General features: G+C 48.5%; 1 protein-coding gene across 1 annotated transcript; it reads left to right on the top strand.

Moving 5' to 3' along the window:
* Positions 1-14,748, top strand: lamc2 (laminin, gamma 2). The gene is made up of 22 exons (XM_079750414.1): positions 1-139; positions 2,145-2,321; positions 2,595-2,712; positions 3,150-3,271; positions 3,432-3,563; positions 3,746-3,935; positions 5,038-5,150; positions 5,448-5,663; positions 5,822-5,998; positions 6,318-6,551; positions 7,311-7,447; positions 7,576-7,732; positions 8,757-8,962; positions 9,462-9,547; positions 10,174-10,311; positions 10,590-10,734; positions 11,322-11,465; positions 11,929-12,043; positions 12,490-12,686; positions 13,237-13,395; positions 13,663-13,762; positions 14,012-14,748. The coding sequence occupies exons 1-22, from the start codon at positions 67-69 to the stop codon at positions 14,263-14,265; spliced, it is 3,390 nt and encodes a 1,129-aa protein (XP_079606540.1). The 5' UTR covers positions 1-66; the 3' UTR covers positions 14,266-14,748.
* Positions 14,749-16,947: the final 2,199 nt, after the last annotated feature.

Genomic DNA, 16,947 nt, shown 5'->3' with positions numbered 1-16,947 from the left:
ATACACCAGAGCTCACAGGATCTAACACTACCTATCACAAGAACCTGGGATTGAAGCTATTCCATCATGACCTGGGTCCACTTCTGCGGGATTCTAGCTTTTGTTGTGGTCGTCCACGGGACGTTTACACAGCACCACTGTGAGTATCACTGGTTCTGGAAGTTAACGTATGGACACATTGAAATGACTGATTGCTAATTACAGAACGTTATGTGTTCATAGACAGATCATTATCTTAACAAGTTACTTTTCCTCTTTGGGGAATTTCCCTATATGTACAACCATAAACAATGTCGTTTTATATAATATGTAAAATATTTTATATTTTTATTTTATTATTATTGTTAAAAAATTTCACAGCACAATGCGGCAACATAATCATTACTACCGATTTTTTTCGCACTTTATTCTGTTTTGGGCATTTCCTCCCAGTGCAAATATGTTTAAATTAGTTACAGAAAGCAGTGTTCTGAAATGGGATCAATTAATAGTTTTTAAACCTATGTTGTGAGTAATAGAGAAGAAAATATTTTAAATATTGTTGCAAGTGGCCTGTATGCAAAGCTGTACATGTCTTAAAGATATTGATGTGGATGGTTCCAACATTCTCATATATTCTCGTTTTTTCTACTTCTCACAGTGCAAATATGTTTTTGAATGAGTTTCTGAAAATGTTGTTTTAAGATGGGACATGTGTAATTATAATTTGTAAGCTCATGTTGCAAATATAACAACCAAAAAAACATTTAAAATGTTGATGCATGATTGTGGACTATATGAAAATAGTACAATTCCAGGTCTTCTTGAAATGTTTTTGGTCGCTGTGTCATAATTCAGCTTAATTTTTAATATATTGTTGCTTATGGCACACTCATTAACGAGAAAATGTCAAACTTGCACAGCATGTTGAAAAGGTTGCTGACCCCTGCCATAAACTATATATCATACTACATAGTATACGGTTTTACATAGTAGGTTGAGAGGTTTTGTGTGATATTTTATGTGAGGGGCGGTTAAACTGAAATTGAAACAACATTCAAACGATCAAATCAAAATGAGAAAATCCTGCATGTTATCAGTGTTTACGTCCTCAAGTGTAATTGATCAGACGCTGTTAACCACAGCCGCCTACATCGAATTAGATACCACTGTAACGAGCAGGTAGGGGTCAGGGGTCAGGGGGCATCTTGCTCAAGGATACCTCTAGGTAGACTGTGGACATTTAGGGATCTAACCCGGTAAATACCAGCTGTTGGCGTTTGCTGAATGAAAGATGCCAGACCATAATAGTTCGCTGTTATGATGAGGAGAGTGTGCTAACTTCTAACAGCGTCACCTGTAGATGTGATGTTCCCTGGCCCACCGTGAGAACCCAACCACAGGGACTTAACGCTTCGGCGTACCGTTGATTTGTGAGGCATTAGTGAAATCCCCCTGAACAAGCCCCCTGGACTCCCTGTGCGGTGAGGCTCCGCTCCCACCGAGCACGTAAACACCACTTAAATCCCCCACCCAGCCTCTCTTCCACCCGGCGCGCTGTAGCTCGCCCGACCCGGCCACTCCCGGTCAACCCAGTCCGCACCGTCGGGTTAGAACCTCGCCGTTAACGAGAGGCAGGGGGGGGGGTGGGTGGGTTAGGCCTGTACAGTGCCCGGGGGGGGACATGTTCTGTAAGAGAAACGTCAGATCTGACAGATGGAGATTAATGATATTAAGCTGAAGATTTCACCACAACGGAATTACAAGTGAGGCCAAGAGGTTCTTATTCAAAATTGAAGACACAATATACAGGTATATTAAAAGAAAAAAAAAAAAAGTGCCAAGGAAAAATCCGGGAGTGCCGCCAAACAAGGTGAAGATATTTTCCAGGACTGTGCCAAAAACAAAGCCGGTCTACACCAGATTGTTAGGAGACCTTAACATTGATTGACATGTTATAAAGTGGTTATTGTAATCGGACGGTTACCATGTCGAGTTGGCGCTCACAAACGGTAACATGTAGCATTTCGAAGTTCCAAAACACTCCATTATTTGGGCAAAATGGTTAGTCATTCACGACTCCAATAGAAATATATCTTTTTCATAACTCCATGAAACGGACAACTGCTTTTGTGTGTGCTTTAACCTGGTTTCTCCCGCCCCAGCCGGTCAACGATGCGAATGTAACCGGAAGTCGCGCTACTGCGTGCTGGACGCGGAGGGGATGCGCTGCTTGGATTGCCGCGGCAACACCACCGGGCGGCGCTGCGAGCACTGTGAAGCCGGCTTCTTCCGCTGGGTACCCGGGCAAAACTGCAGCCCCTGCCGGTGCAGCCCCTCAGGTGAGACCACACCTGTCCCAGGTGATCCTACCGAAGTCATGCAGCGCTAGTCATTTTAAACGCGTGGCGGTTACTATGTAGATACACTCCGCTGGTCGCCACTGAGTTGTGTTAGCTAATGTTGCTCAGCACCCACCAGTAGAAGCCTGGGGTTGTACTGGGCCGCTCCCAGTGGCCACAATGTCTTCTCCCAGGAAGATAGCTGTGATAGCAACTCAACAACATTATGGATGGTTAGGATAAGGTTCTAACCTTTGACCTCTGGTCCTGCAGGGTCTGTGGCCTCCACGTGTGACAGCAGGGGGCGCTGCAGCTGTAAAGAAGGGGTAACGGGAGACAAATGTGACCGCTGCACCAACGGAGCTCCACTCGGACCCAACGGCTGCACTGGGTAGGATTACACCTCCTCATACCCTGATCCTTCCTTTCTGCTCCTTCTCTCTACTTCTCTTTTTTGCTCCTCTCCCCTGCTCCTCTCACTTTCTCTCTGCTGCTCCTTCTCTCTCCTGCTCTAATTATTCATCCCCTCCTCTCCTCCCGCTCCTCATATCCTGCTCCTCTTATAGCCGCTCCTCTAATGTCCGCTCGGCTTATGTTTCCTCCTCCTCCTCCTCTTCATCCCCTGCTCCACCTCTCCCTCTCTGTCGCTCTCTCTCCTGGTCCCCTCCTGCTCATCGTCTCCTCTCCTCCCGCTGCTCTCTACCGGCTCCTTAAATCTCCTGCTTGAGTTAACACTAAACTGGTACAGCCAGTATGTCGGCCCTATGTAAGCGGTACCACGGTAGTACTGTGGTAGTACTCAAAGTACTGTGTCGTTTGTGTGAACAGAGCTGTCCTCAGAGACCAGCCTGTGGATCGGTCCACTTCCTGTTTCTGCCATGGCCACGCCTCAGGCTGTGGCGTCGCCCATGGATACGCTGCCCACCCCATCGAATCCAAATTCACTGATGGTAAAATATTCCTCTAACTCCACAATAAAAGCCCCCTTACTCCACAATAAAAGCCCCCTTACTCCACAATAAAAGTCCAAAGATAATAATGTTGTGATGCTAAGGTTGTGTTGCTAATGTTGTGATGCTCGTTAAAATGAACATGCTGGTTGGTCTGCAGGGCCGGAGGGCTGGCAGCTGAGCACGGGTCGCGGGGTGCTGACGTCACAGGTCCAGTTCCGCTGGGTGCCGATCCACGAGGACCTGGAGGTCATCTCTCAGAACAGCCTGCCCACCTACCTCAACGCCCCTGGTAGGACACGCCTCACTCCTCTCCCTCCTCCCTCCTCTGCTCCCCTTTCCTCTCCCCTTTTCTCTCCAATCCTACCCTCCTCTTTTCCTCTCTCCTCTACTTGCCTCTCGACTCTCCTCCTCTCCTCTCCTCCTCTCCTCCCCTCCTCTCCTCACCTGCTCTGTTCTGTGTGCACCGTCCAGCTCGTTACCTCGGCAACCAGGTGCTGAGCTACGGCCAGAACCTGAGCTTCTCCCTGCGTCTGGACCGCGGCGTGCGCCACCCCTCCACCAACGACGTGGTTCTGGAGGGGGCCGGGCTCCGGGTGGGAGCAGCGCTGGGGGAGCTGAGGTCCATCATCCCCTGCGGACAGAAGATCCCCTTCAGCTTCAGGTGGGCCGAACCTCCCTAGACCCAGGCTAGACCCTAAGAACCCCCTTAGGACCTAGATCCATAGAAGCTCCGGGGAACCTTAGAACCATAAGACCGCAATGGAGCCACAACACTTTTTTAATGTGCAATTTTATTATTTTGTTTTACTCCACTTTTTGGGGCATTGAGTTGGACAGGTCGGCCCCCCTCCTCTAGTAACCTGATAGCCAGTATTTTCCACTGCAGTTACGTCTAAACTCCCGTCATCGTGAAACCCTCTCCCGGTAGCTTGTCCAAACACAGCAAGAGGTTTCCTTTGAGAGCACAGCGCCTATCCCAGCTGTCTGGACAGGGAACAATTTGTCTTGGATCATCGTGTTCGTTCCGTGCGTCCGTCTGCAGACAAACACGGGGGCCAGCCCCATCTTGTTCAGCGCTGCTGTGATGGCAGCCCTGCAACCGAATGAGAAGATACTTTTGTTTTCCATTGGGAGGGACTCGTAGGACTCAGCTGTCAAGAGAACCATTTGTCAATATTTAGCCTGCACGCAAAAGCCTCATTCCATTCGTCATAGAGACATAGAAACCCAAAGGAACGTTGGGGAAAGACAGATTGTTGACAAGTTGAGAAATGTCTGTTTTATTTTCCCTCTCCCTTACCGCATGCATTACTCAACGGGTGAAAGATTTGTTATGGCTTAAGGAAAGAGTTATTTCTATATTTGTGGGAGGTAACAAGAGAAGGAAAATGTCCTCTGAGAGTAGTTTAAAAGACGGATTAACCCTCATTAGCAGCTGACCTCGAGAGACATTACCCTTTCAAGCCAACGGCGTTTCTCAAGTATTTCCCTGCGCAAAGTTGCCCCCTAGTGGACATCTGTCATTACTTCACTCAGAGACGCTCCGGGATTGACAGCTGGGAGTTGTCATTAGGGTTAGGGTTAGTCTTTTGTAATGAGAAACCATGCGGGATCTCCTGTACAAGGACCTTTAGCGCCCCCTGGTGTCTCTCGAGGGTCTCCCCTGAGTCTCTGATGCACTCAACGGAACCGGTTTAAAATATCCAACACCTTGACCAGCGCCTAAACTCCTGCTTGGTGGTCCTTCCCATGTCCCTTTTCAGGCTGGATGAGCGTTCAGGCAGCAAGTGGAGGCCCAAGCTCTCCCAGCTGCAGTTCCAGGCCCTCCTACACAACCTCACGGCGATCAGGATCCGGGCCACGTTCGGAGAGGACGGTCAGTACGGGCCGCCGGGTCTTGTGGTTTGATCCTACGCCTCTGCGTCCAACACATGGACACGCAGCGCATTAGGACGTTCTATAGCCTCATATGAGCCTCATATACGTTACAAACACTTTATTTTCATTTTCTTTATTTGTTGAATTAATTAATTTAATTAAACCTTATTTTATACATTTTTTCTTTTCTGTTACTAATCATTCCGAACAAGACAAGATAAAAACTCAAAAGGAACTCCATAGTCAAAATAATAAAAAAGCAACCTACTGACCCGACCAACCGTACTGTCCTCAGGGCGCGGTTACCTTGACAACGTCAGCCTGATGTCAGCGCGCCGCGGCGCCGGCGGGCCCGCCCCCTGGGTGCAGAGCTGCGTGTGTGAGCCGGGGTACCAGGGCCCGCACTGCGGCCACTGCGGGGCCGGCTTCAAACGCACGTCCCCCGCCGACGGATCCTTCGGCGCCTGCGAACCATGTGACTGCAAGGCGGGAAGCTGTGACCCCGACACAGGTGAGAGCGCGCTCACGATGACACACCCACCTGTAGGACGGGACCAGGTTCATTTTCAAAAGTAATTCATCCTTACTGACCTCGCTGTTGAAATGGTTCCTCCTCTTCCTCCTCCTCCTCCTCCTCCTCCTCCTCCTCCTCCTCTTCCTGTTGCCTAGGCGACTGCTTCTCTGCCGACGAGACGCAGAGGTCCCAGGTCTGTCCTGGCGGTTACTATAGCGACCCGAACCAGCCGCTGTCCTGCGTGAGGTGCCCGTGTGCCCGGGGCGTGGGCTGCTCTCTGAAGCCCGGCTCGCTGGAGGTCCAGTGTGACCTCTGCCCCCCTGGGGTCACCGGTAGGTCAACCCCCTGACGGCCCTCTGATAGAGAGAGAGAGATGGATAGACGGATAGAGAGAAATACATAATATACGTGTTTAAGTTCACATGTATGCCTGGTCAGTTTCGTTTTGCATTGCATTGTCTGTGTGTGAGGGGAACACTGCACAACCAAATCCACAGTAAGGACAAAGGCACAGGGTGGATGAGCCTCTTAACAAGACGCCCCCGTTACACACACCAGCACCAGCTCCTGTAGTGTAGACCCAGGTATCGATCGGGTTGTATAGAGGGATGCTGACGCCCCCCCCCCCCCCCCCCCCCCCCCCCCCACCAGGTTTCCGCTGCCAGCTGTGCGGGGACGGTCTGTACGGTGACCCCCTCGGGGAGAGGGGGCCGCAGAGGCCCTGCAAGGCCTGCTCCTGCCCCGGCCGCGGCGACGCCCTGGAAGGCACCAACTGCGACCCGTTCAGCGGGGAGTGTCTGAAGTGTGTGAACGACAGCCGGGACGGGCAGCCCAAGGCCTGCCCCGACGGCTCCTACCACAGCCACCTGACGGACACGTGTGACGGTGAGGAACCAGAGCCGTGGGGCTGGGGGCGGCGAAGTCAATGGGATGGTGTGGGGTGGTAGGAATGATCGCAGTGGTAACGGTGAGGCGGGTGGTGGTGGTGGTGGTGATGAAGATCATGTGTTGATATTTTAATGTTGATGGTGATTGTGATAGTGATGGTGGTAGATGGTGACATTTGCAGTGTTGGTGGTAATGGTGATGGTGATGATGGTGGTAATGGTGATGGTGATGATGATGATAATGGTGATGGGTGTAATGGTAGTGATGGTGATGATGGTTGTATTGGTGGTTGGGATAATGATGATGGTTGTAGTGGTGGTGGTGATGATGATAATGGTTGTAGTGGTGGTGGTGATGATGATAATGGTTGTAGTGGTGGTGGTGATGATGATGATGATGGTTGTAGTGGTGATGGGGATGATGATGATGGTTGTAGTGGTGATGGTGATGATGATGATGGTTGTAGTGGTGGTGATGGTGATTGTGTGGTTGTAATAGTGGTGAGGATAAAGGTGATGATGGTTATTGTTGTAGTGGTGGTGATGGTGATTGTGTGGTTGTAATGGTGGTGAGGATGATGGTGACGATGGTTATTGTTGTAGTGGTGGTGATGGTGATTGTGTGGTTGTAATGGTGGTGAGGATGATGGTGACGATGGTTATTGTTGTAGTGGTGGTGATGGTGATTGTGTGGTTGTAATGGTGGTGAGGATGAGGAAGCGTGTTTCTATTGGCTCACTGTCGCTCTTCCCTGCAGCCTGCAAATGTGACCCGATTGGCTCGTTGTTCAGCCTGTGCAGCGCGGAGGGCCAGTGTACCTGCAGGGACGGCTACCAGGGACGCAGGTGTCACCGCTCCACCTGTCCGTCATGCTTCCAGCCAATCATCACCCAGGTACCGCCCACAAACCATTAGCCCCGCCCACATCTGGGAGTCATAAAGCACTATCTCATCGTCAGTGCTAAATCCTCGATCTCCTGCGGCTCTCTGATGTTCTACATGTTCCTGACTATGCTCTGCAGGTGGAGGGCTACGCCGCTAAACTCAGGGAGCTCGAGAAGCTGTTCTCCAACATGGGCGGAGGTACCGGCTCCAACGGCAACCACCAGCTGGACACCGCCCTTAAAGCCGCCAGCGCGCTGGTGACAGATCTCTCAAATACCGCGGCCATACTCAAAGGTCAGGGTTAAACTGGGACTATTGATTAATTTGGTGGAATATGGAGGCTAACCTAAAGCTATACAGTGAACACTGATGCATGTCATTGAGGAGCAGGTAGGGGTTAGTTGGACATCTTGCTCAGGGCAGCGGCGCCTGCAGGTAGAGATTGGGGATAGAACCCAGGACTGTGTTCTGTTCATTCTGCAGGAAAGGTTTATATGAACAGTATGAGGTTCTGTGTTGCGTTGGCCAGAGGTCCTTTGCTGTGAAGATGATGTGAACTGACTCTAGTGGAGTGGGTTCTGGTTTATTGTGGAGGCTCAAGGAGGTGTCCGCAAGGGAAGAGTTCGAAGCCTGAGCGGAGAATGAGGCCAGTGTTCCAGAGAGAGAGCCCTCCTTGTAGGACATCTTCATGTTCTGTCAGCCTGAATATAGGCCACCACAATAACAACCTGTCCATCGTTGAGTAGAATTTGCTTGACGAATGGTTCTCCCGTTGTGTAATTTCATCTCAGATGTGATTTTGTCGAGATTACCTCTGTGTCTTATGGTAAAGTTGTTGTTGCTGTTTGTCTGCATTTGTGTTCTGTTTCCTTGCTAGCTGCAAACCAATTTGAATGGTCTTCCTTTATTAAGCACATTACTAACCTGTGGTCCCTCAGAGAACTCTTTCACTTGTGCCTTGCATTCATCCGTTCATACACACATTCATCTATTCATACACATATTCATCCGTTCATACAAGCATTAATCCATTCATACAAGCATTAATCCATTCATACACACATTCAGCCATTCATACACACATTCATGTAAACATTCATACAACACCGACAGCGGTGTCATCAGCCGGCTCGGCGGGAGAGGTTAGGGTAAGTTGTCGCTCAGGGACACCTCTCTGGCCACAAGAGAAACCGCTTCGCCTTATTAGCCACTTCAGTAACGGAACCACTTAGAACTGGAGAACGCGAGCTCGATGATGTCATGCTTGATCTCGATAGTGTCATGCTTGATCTGATGAAGTCCCCCCCCCCCCCAACAGGGTCGGAGCGGTATCTCCAGTTGCGTGTGACCAGGATTAGCGACCAGCAGCTGGATGAGAGCCAGGACGTCCAGAGTCTGACGCAAGCCGCCGCCCGGCTCCGCCAGGAGCAGGCGGCCTACGACACGCGCAGCGCGGCCGTGCAGACGCTCATCGACCAGATGACGATCACGCTGAGAGACGCCAAGGCCAAGATCCAGGCAGCGGTAGGAGCCCGCCCACGACACTCAGAGACTGAGGCCATGCCTGGTGTCAGTAGTGGCGCTAACATTGTGATGATTCTTTGAGATGCTGACCAGTTGTTCAGCATATAAGGCAATCTGATCCTCTCTGATTAAATATGCAGTTGTGAAGAAGCAACTTTAAAATTGAAATGGCCCAAGGCGGGTCATTGCGTTAGAAATGTCTATGTGGCCTTGCATAATGTACCGACCATGAATAATGTCGATCACTTTAGTTGAATCGAATTAATTCAAACAGCAGTTGTGCCCCCTATTGGATAGGAGACCCTTATTCTTCTTACAGCGACCAACCCTCTCAAATTAAATCCACTCCTTGGTCCCTCGAGATAAATATAGCTTTGCATGATATTCATCCATGGTGGTCTGGTTAGTGGGATCCACGTTTATGGTGTGTGTGTGTGTGTGTGTGTGTGTGTGTGTGTGTGTGTGTGTATTAATATTCCTCCATGTGTCTCTGTGCCAGGATCTTCCTCAGGGTGACGAGGCCCAGGCCGTGAGCAACAACCTCTTCTCCACCCTGATCACCAAGGCCACAGAGCTGGCTGAGAGGTGGGTGCAATACACCATCATGATGCAATACGTACACCAACCCGCCCTGGTCCATGCACACACAGCCGAACCCCAGCCACCCACTGAACAAAGCTGGGGAACAGGCCCATGGTTAACACTGTGGGTCTGTGGACTTGAATGGAAATTTCTGTATGAGCTTTATAAGCTTGCGATGATATATAACTTGTGTTGATGGATAAAATAGAGATTGTGTTTGTAACGTAGTCTAGAAAAAGTATTGTAACATCACAGGTTTGATTGTGCTCTCTGTGTTGAAAACATAACTCTGCCCAAAAAGGGTCAACCCTAAACTCAGGGGCCGTGTTCTGTCAAAGCCAGCGGCTGAAGGTTCTGCAGGTACCTCAGGCGCTGCAGTCCCTTGAGGCTAGCAGTTGAAGGTTCTGCAGGTACCTCAGGTGCTGCAGTCCCTTGAGGCTAGCAGTTGAAGGTTCTGCAGGTACCTCAGGCGCTGCAGTCCCTTGAGGCTAGCAGTTGAAGGTTCTGCAGGTACCTCAGGGACTGCAGTCCCTTGAGGCTAGCAGTTGACAGAGGTCAACTTCCGATCCTTTGACTGTTTGAATCATGTCCTGGGTGGGGTCAAAGTGTGACGCTGTTTCTCCTCCCAGACACCTGGTGAAGGCGGAGGAGGTGGAGCAGAGTGCCGGGGACGCCCTCGCTGACTCTGGGAAGAGCCTGGGTCTCATGAGGGGCCTCATGTCCAGGGAGAACCAGGTCAAGGAGCTGCTGGGAAACCTGAACACCATGTGAGTCCTTCCTCCACCACCTGCTCTTCTCTCCTTTCCGCTCCTCTCTTCTTCTCTGCTCTCCTGTCCATTCCTCTTTTCTGCTCTCCTCCTTTTTCCTCTCTTCTCCCCATTGTCCCCTCTCTCCTCTCCCCCTTGTCTCCTCTCTTCATCTCATCTCCTCTCCTTTCCACCCCTCTCCTCTCCTCTCCTCTCCTCTTTTCTCCTCTCCTCTCCTCTTTTCTCCGCTCCTCTCCTCTTCTCTCCTCTCCTCTCACACTGTGTTTCTCCTTCTCAAGGTATGACAAGACCTCCGGCCAGGTTAAGACCATGGAGAACCAGGCTACTCGCCTGAGCAGCCAGGCTGGGGTGGAGAGCCAACTGGCTGGGGACATGTTGAAGCAGATCACCGGTATGGAGCCGGCCATTGGCGCTCCTATCCAGGTAGCTATGGCAACAAGCCGCCTGTCGGCTCTATGTGATGGTTGACGTGATCAGTAGACGTGATGCTTGGCTGACAACAACAACTGACATTATACAAAGAATCGAGAGCTGATACGAATTAAAAACATTGATTTTACCTGATACCGTAACTTTACCCTGTCAAAATATACACTTGTATACACATCTCAAATGGGTAACCTCATACCGTAATTTCACTTAACTGTACACAAGTGTCTTAACCACCTCTAAAGTAATTCCCTAGTGACCCTATAACCCTATGTCCCCATGTCAATAAAGTTCAACGTGAGTATAACACGTAGGCCTAAACGTAGACGCCTGTAACCTACTCAATGTTACCAATAGCTAAAGCCTCATAGCCAAGGATGCATTGGGCAGGGAGCTCTTGAGAAATGCATTTATGCCTGCTGAAACTGGTTGGCAACTAATAACAACTTGATAAAGACATATTCGTTAGAAACAAACCATTACAAGTACAATGGTTAGAAATGTTTGAAAGGCAAGATAAAAAGCTAAGCTATTTATTCTGTATTTCTAGTGGTGTTTCTGACTGTGTTCTGGTACGACAGGTAGATGATCTGGTGTCGAGACTGGACTCCCTGAAGGATCAGGTCTTGCCCAACTTCTCGGCCTTCCACACGCTCCAGAAGGATGTGGACCAGGACAAGGTTCTGGCGCAGGGCCTCCTGGAACGAGGCAACGCTGCTCAGAAGGTACGTTGTCTAGCTAAAAAACATAGACTTGTTGGAGAGTTAGCCCGCCAAACACGTAAAATACAACTACATAGACGTCCTTGTAAATTAGATAGCTACACATGTAAACTGCATAGGCGTTTAAGGGGTTTTAGCCAGCTACACACATGAACTAGGTACACGTCTTAGGGATTTAGCTAGCTACACACATGAACTAAATAGGCGTCTTGGGGATATAGCTAGCTACACACATGAACTAGATAGGCGTCTTGGGGACATAGCTATCTACACACATGAACTAGATAGGCGTCTTGGGGACATAGCTATCTACACACATGAACTAGATAGGCGTCTTGGGGATATAGCTAGCTACACGCATGAACTAGATAGGCGTCGTGGGGATTTGTCTAGCTACATACATGAACTAGTAGAACTAGAAGAACATGTAACATGAGAGATTGAATGGGTTCTCATCCCACCCCAGGTGTACGACGGTCTGCTGGTCAGGGCCAACGCTGCCAAGGCCGAAACCGAAGAGGCGCTGAGTGGAATCAAGAGCAACTTGAATGGAGTGGACGACACCCTGGCTTCACTGCGAGGTACCACAGCGCCAGCCAGACTTCCTTGTCAGCCTCCACCTTACTCTGACCCTGGCATTAGAATGGATGGATGAGTGAATGGATGGATGGATTAAAGCATGAGTGAATGGATGAAAGGATTGAGGCATGAGTGAATTGATGGATGGATGGATGGAGCAATGGATGGTGGATGGACAGATTGCTGACTGGATGGGTGGGTAATTGCTCATTCCTGTTCAGCTCCCCCGTAGAGAGAGCAGCCTGTCTCTTCTCTTCAGGGCTCTCTATTGTCCCCCTAGACAGTGGCGCTAGTGTCCAGGCCCCAGTTTTGGCCCGCTAGCCCGCCAGTAGTGACAGCGCCAGGCGAAAACAAAAGACCAGAGAAATCTGGGCCCTTTGGCCCTCCTGAAAAACTGCCAGCAACAACGTGTCTTCCTCTTCCTCCTCCTCCTCCTCCTCTTCTGCAGGGTTTGACCAGCGCATCGACGAAAGCAAGACGCTGGCCCACGCAGCCATTGCCAAACTCCCTGCCATCAACGGCATCATTCAGCGGGCGGTCTTGAAGAACGGCCAGACCCTGAACCTCCTGGGGGACGTCTCCCAGGACTACAGCAACGCCCTGGCCACCATCGAAGAGCTGCAGACGGAGGTGGCCGACCTGGAGGTAACGGAGCTCTGGTTTGACCTCAACACCAGCACACCGCACTGTAGGCCTTGTAACAGGCTAATCAGATGGTCCAGTTATCTTTACTATTTGTAACCTGTTATTAACCTGAAGGATCAGTCGTTCAAAACAACGAGGTCAGGGTTGATGATCATTTATGGGTTTGTTGTGTTCGTGTTTCTTCTGTCTTCCCTTGAATTTTGGGGAGGTTTTCTTCTTGCACTGTAGAGGGTTTATGGTTTGGGGTTTTGAGGGGTCTCGTAATGTGGAGCCTGGAGGCCATATGAATAGAGTTGATTTGAGCAACGCTGTAACCCATCGAAAGTGGGTACGAATCCTGGGGGAATGAGGGAAAAAGGGGAAAATAATGAAAATGTGTGTTCAAGTTTAAATAAATACTGTAAGAGTATAAGAAATCAAGACAATAAAATATAAAAGCATGAAATCAAGAAACAAATATGCATATACACAAAATATCCATGTAATATACCTCAAAATAACCTTGGGGTACCTCTGTTCCTGACCCCGGTTGTGGTTCTGTGTTCTCCAGAGCGGCGTGGGTTCCCTGGGGCCCAGCAGCGGCCTGGTGCCAAATGCAACCAAACTGAGGAAGGACCTGGAAGCTATGGCGCAGCAGGCCGGAGCCATGCAGGGAAAGGTGAAGGGGGAGCTGGCCAGCTCGCAGACGCTGCAGATGGACGCCGAGCAGGTGGGTGTGGGCCGGGGATGGCTGGAGGAACGCTGACCGAGGTCAGACCTAGGAAACTGGAACCTCCATGAGATGGGGGCGGTGGTACCGGTGTATATTCAAGATTCATTAGGGTGTAATACATCCACATTTGGGGCTGCTTAGCTGTACACCTGCCTTGGCTCTCTGTTCAGATTCATGTCCATAACAACCGTGTATTGAAACGTTGACCCGTTATGTGTCACCTGATGTCCCGTGATGTAATCTGATGTCATGTGATGTCTCCAGGCTGTCTCGGATGCTGAGGCTGCCCATGACAATGCCATGGATACGAGGGATGCCGTGGCGACAACTCTGCAGAAGGTCAGCGACTTGCTCAACATGATCGGTGAGTCCAGCAGATCTGATGCCCTATCAGTGTGCTTCTTCCTCAGATCTATTAGAGCCACACTGTAGTGTTTACTGACGAGTTGTGAACAGATGTGTTGTTTACTGACAGTTGTTAACTGACAGTTGTTTACAGATGTGTTGTTTACGGACGTTTTGTTTACTGACAGTTGTCTACTGACAGTTGTTTACTGACGTGTTGACAACTGCCGTGTTTTCAACTGACGTGTTGTCCATCATCGTCTGACAGGCCAGTCCGGCAGCCTTGACGAACAGCGTATAGCTGAGCTGGAAGGCTCCCTGGCCGACGCCCAGAAGAGAGTGGACCAGGACCTCAAGCCCCGCCTCCACAACATGGAGGACCTGGAGGCCGCGCAGCGGCGCCTCCTGGGGGGTCTGAACGTGGACATCGACAAAATCCTGTACGACATCACCAACCTGGAGGTCATCCTCCAATCTGTGCCCTCAGGCTGTTACAACACCCCCCCCATGGAGCAAGCCTAAGCCCTGCCCCTCCCCTTGATCCCTCCCTTTGATCCCTCCCTTTCTCTGTGCCCCTACATTCAACTGATGTTGAACCCCCCAATTGAGGCCACACCCCCTTCTCCTGATCGAGGACCGAAATGATGAGTGAAAGTTAGGCTCGCATTTGAAAACTAGCATAGCGTTTGAAAGCTAGCCTAGCGTAGGACAGCTAGTGTAGTGATCGCTGAACTTGGAAGATGGGTTTGTACTGTTAAGTGTTAGAAATAGCGTGTTTTATAGTGTATATATCTATGTCTATATAGATATAGATATCTATATCTATATTGTATATCTGAGACTGTGATTACTAGTAGGAGATGACGAGGCTGGTGGTATTTATACATGTACATAAGATCAGTATTGTTAAACTTTGTTTGTTTGTTTTCTTGCGTCAGTATTAAGTCAAGAAGACCAGATCATGTGACTATTTAATTTTTTTCATATATGTGACACCTACCCTTTGCCCCATAATACACTCAGTTTTCACCATTAATATTAACAACACTCTCCTGTCTTTTCTTGTTTCTTTTTGTTCATTCTAATATATAATCTAAGAATTGCAAACATTTAGTTATACTTATTTTATACTTGATCATAAAACTACAATAGTCTGAATATTGGGAGCTAGTCATTACAACCACAGTCTTTTACTGCTGGACACTGGGAGCCGACCAGTACAACCACAGTCTTCTACTGATAGGCACTGGGAGCTGCCGAGTACAACCACAGACTTCTACTGGTGTATCACCTATCTGGTGAGTGTGGTGTGTTTATATAGAAATTCTGTAAATCAGGGTTTTAAATAGTTTTATTATGGTATGTTTCGTTGTTAAGATTTAACATGGATTTCCTTACAGTGTTTAGGGCATCAGACTATACAATCTCTACCTGTGAGTCTACATAACTCTTATTCACACACACACGCATACAATCTCTCTAACAACAAACACAACCCCATTGACATACACACACATTCGCACACACAAACTCACACAACAGACATTCCGACGTACACACACATAAAAAGGATGTGCCATTCATTTTGAAGAATCCCCCCATTACGACTTTTCAGAAATTGGTCGCTCTGAAACTAATGTGGAGGAAAAAAAATTTAGGCTCCATCTCGTCTACATTCAGAAAGCAACAAGCCGTTACAGGCGCCATTTTGTCTGAACGGTGTTGTTCAAGCCTCACATGGCTTCAATCACATTGACAGAAATCTCTAATCAACGTAGAAACAGTTCTGCTATTTGAGAGCCACCTGACTTTCAACAAAACCATAATAAACTTTATGTTCCACAGAGATTAAAAAAAACTGAAAATAATGTTTACATCCATTTATAAAGTGAAAACAAAAAGTAGGATGAGGTTCCCACTATATTATATATATATATATATATATATATATATATATATATATATATAGTTTTTGAAATATATTTAAACACTTGCACAACAGATAATATTCTACGGAGTAAGTAAACATTCATGCCAAAAATCAAACCATCTAGGCATGCAGTCTAGGAGTGCTAAAGAGGTCAGAGGTCAATTTAACAGAAAACATCAACGTCCTCAAACAAAAACAAACAATACCCCTGTTCTCCGGGTGACCTCGCTGTCCAGGCATAGGTCATATGGTACGTCACATGACACAGAAAGGAAGGAAAGACATTGGCTGCAACTATACCAATCTTTTTTCTGTGTTTATCCCATAATGCATTAGAGATGGCATGGCATTAGCTTACGGATGGGTATGGTTAGCTACAAAGTTAGATATGGTTAAGTATTGGTGTGGGGGGGGCAGAGAGTTTTGGTTACTGTTGGGGTGAGGATGTATCTGCGTGAGAGCAACAGGAATAATAACCAGAAAAGCATTCACTTAAAGATAGTGGCAACCACATAGTGTGACTCTGCACACAAGAGCTACAGCAGCTACATAGCATTAGCTTCCCTAACGTTGATGTGCCAGGGCTGCAATCAAGCACAATCTCGTGTGCCGACAGTCAAACATTGGTGAAGGCAAAGCAACTATTTAACCTTTTATAAACTACTGACTGTATTTAATGGTTGTTAGCGTTAAACACTAGCTAAACTAGTATGCCAGTATACAGTTTTGAGGACCAAAGTCAGCCATTATTGATGGTTAATCTTGGCCTTTTTGATTATACCATTGAGACAGAAGGTACCAGGCTGGAGCCCATGTGGTCCTGGTGTCGTTTTGGTGTAAATACTTGAGGGAGTAGTAGTTCTAATGGGTGTAATTCTGTTGTAAATGCTTGTGTTAGGATGTAGTTCTGGTGTAAATGTTCCTGGTGGTGTGTAGTTCTAGTGTGACTGCTTGGAGTAGCTGTAGTTCTGACAAGTATAGTTCTGTTAGTATTGGTTGCAGTTTTGCTGTAGCGTTTGAAGTTCAAGTTAAATGCTCAGGGTAGGTGTAGTTCTTAGTTGCCTTTGGGGTTGGTGGTGCAGCACAACAAACATGGGAGGATGTTTGACACAAATGTAACGGCCGGACTGTTGGAAGGGGTGGTGTTGGAAGGGGCGGGGTTAGGAGATGACATTGAGAGTGGGTGGGGTTTGGTGGGCAGGGTCAAGCAGTATGTGGTTGGGGTTAGTAAGGGTTGGCAGTTGGGAGATAAGAGGGGGTTTAGGATAATGTGA

This window comes from Pollachius pollachius (assembly GCF_949987615.1).
Source record: "Pollachius pollachius genome assembly, chromosome: 14".
In the NCBI taxonomy this organism is placed as follows: Eukaryota; Metazoa; Chordata; class Actinopteri; order Gadiformes; family Gadidae; genus Pollachius; species Pollachius pollachius.
The sequence above is the reverse complement of the archived record's forward strand: the minus strand, read 5'-3'. Positions and strand labels throughout refer to the sequence as shown.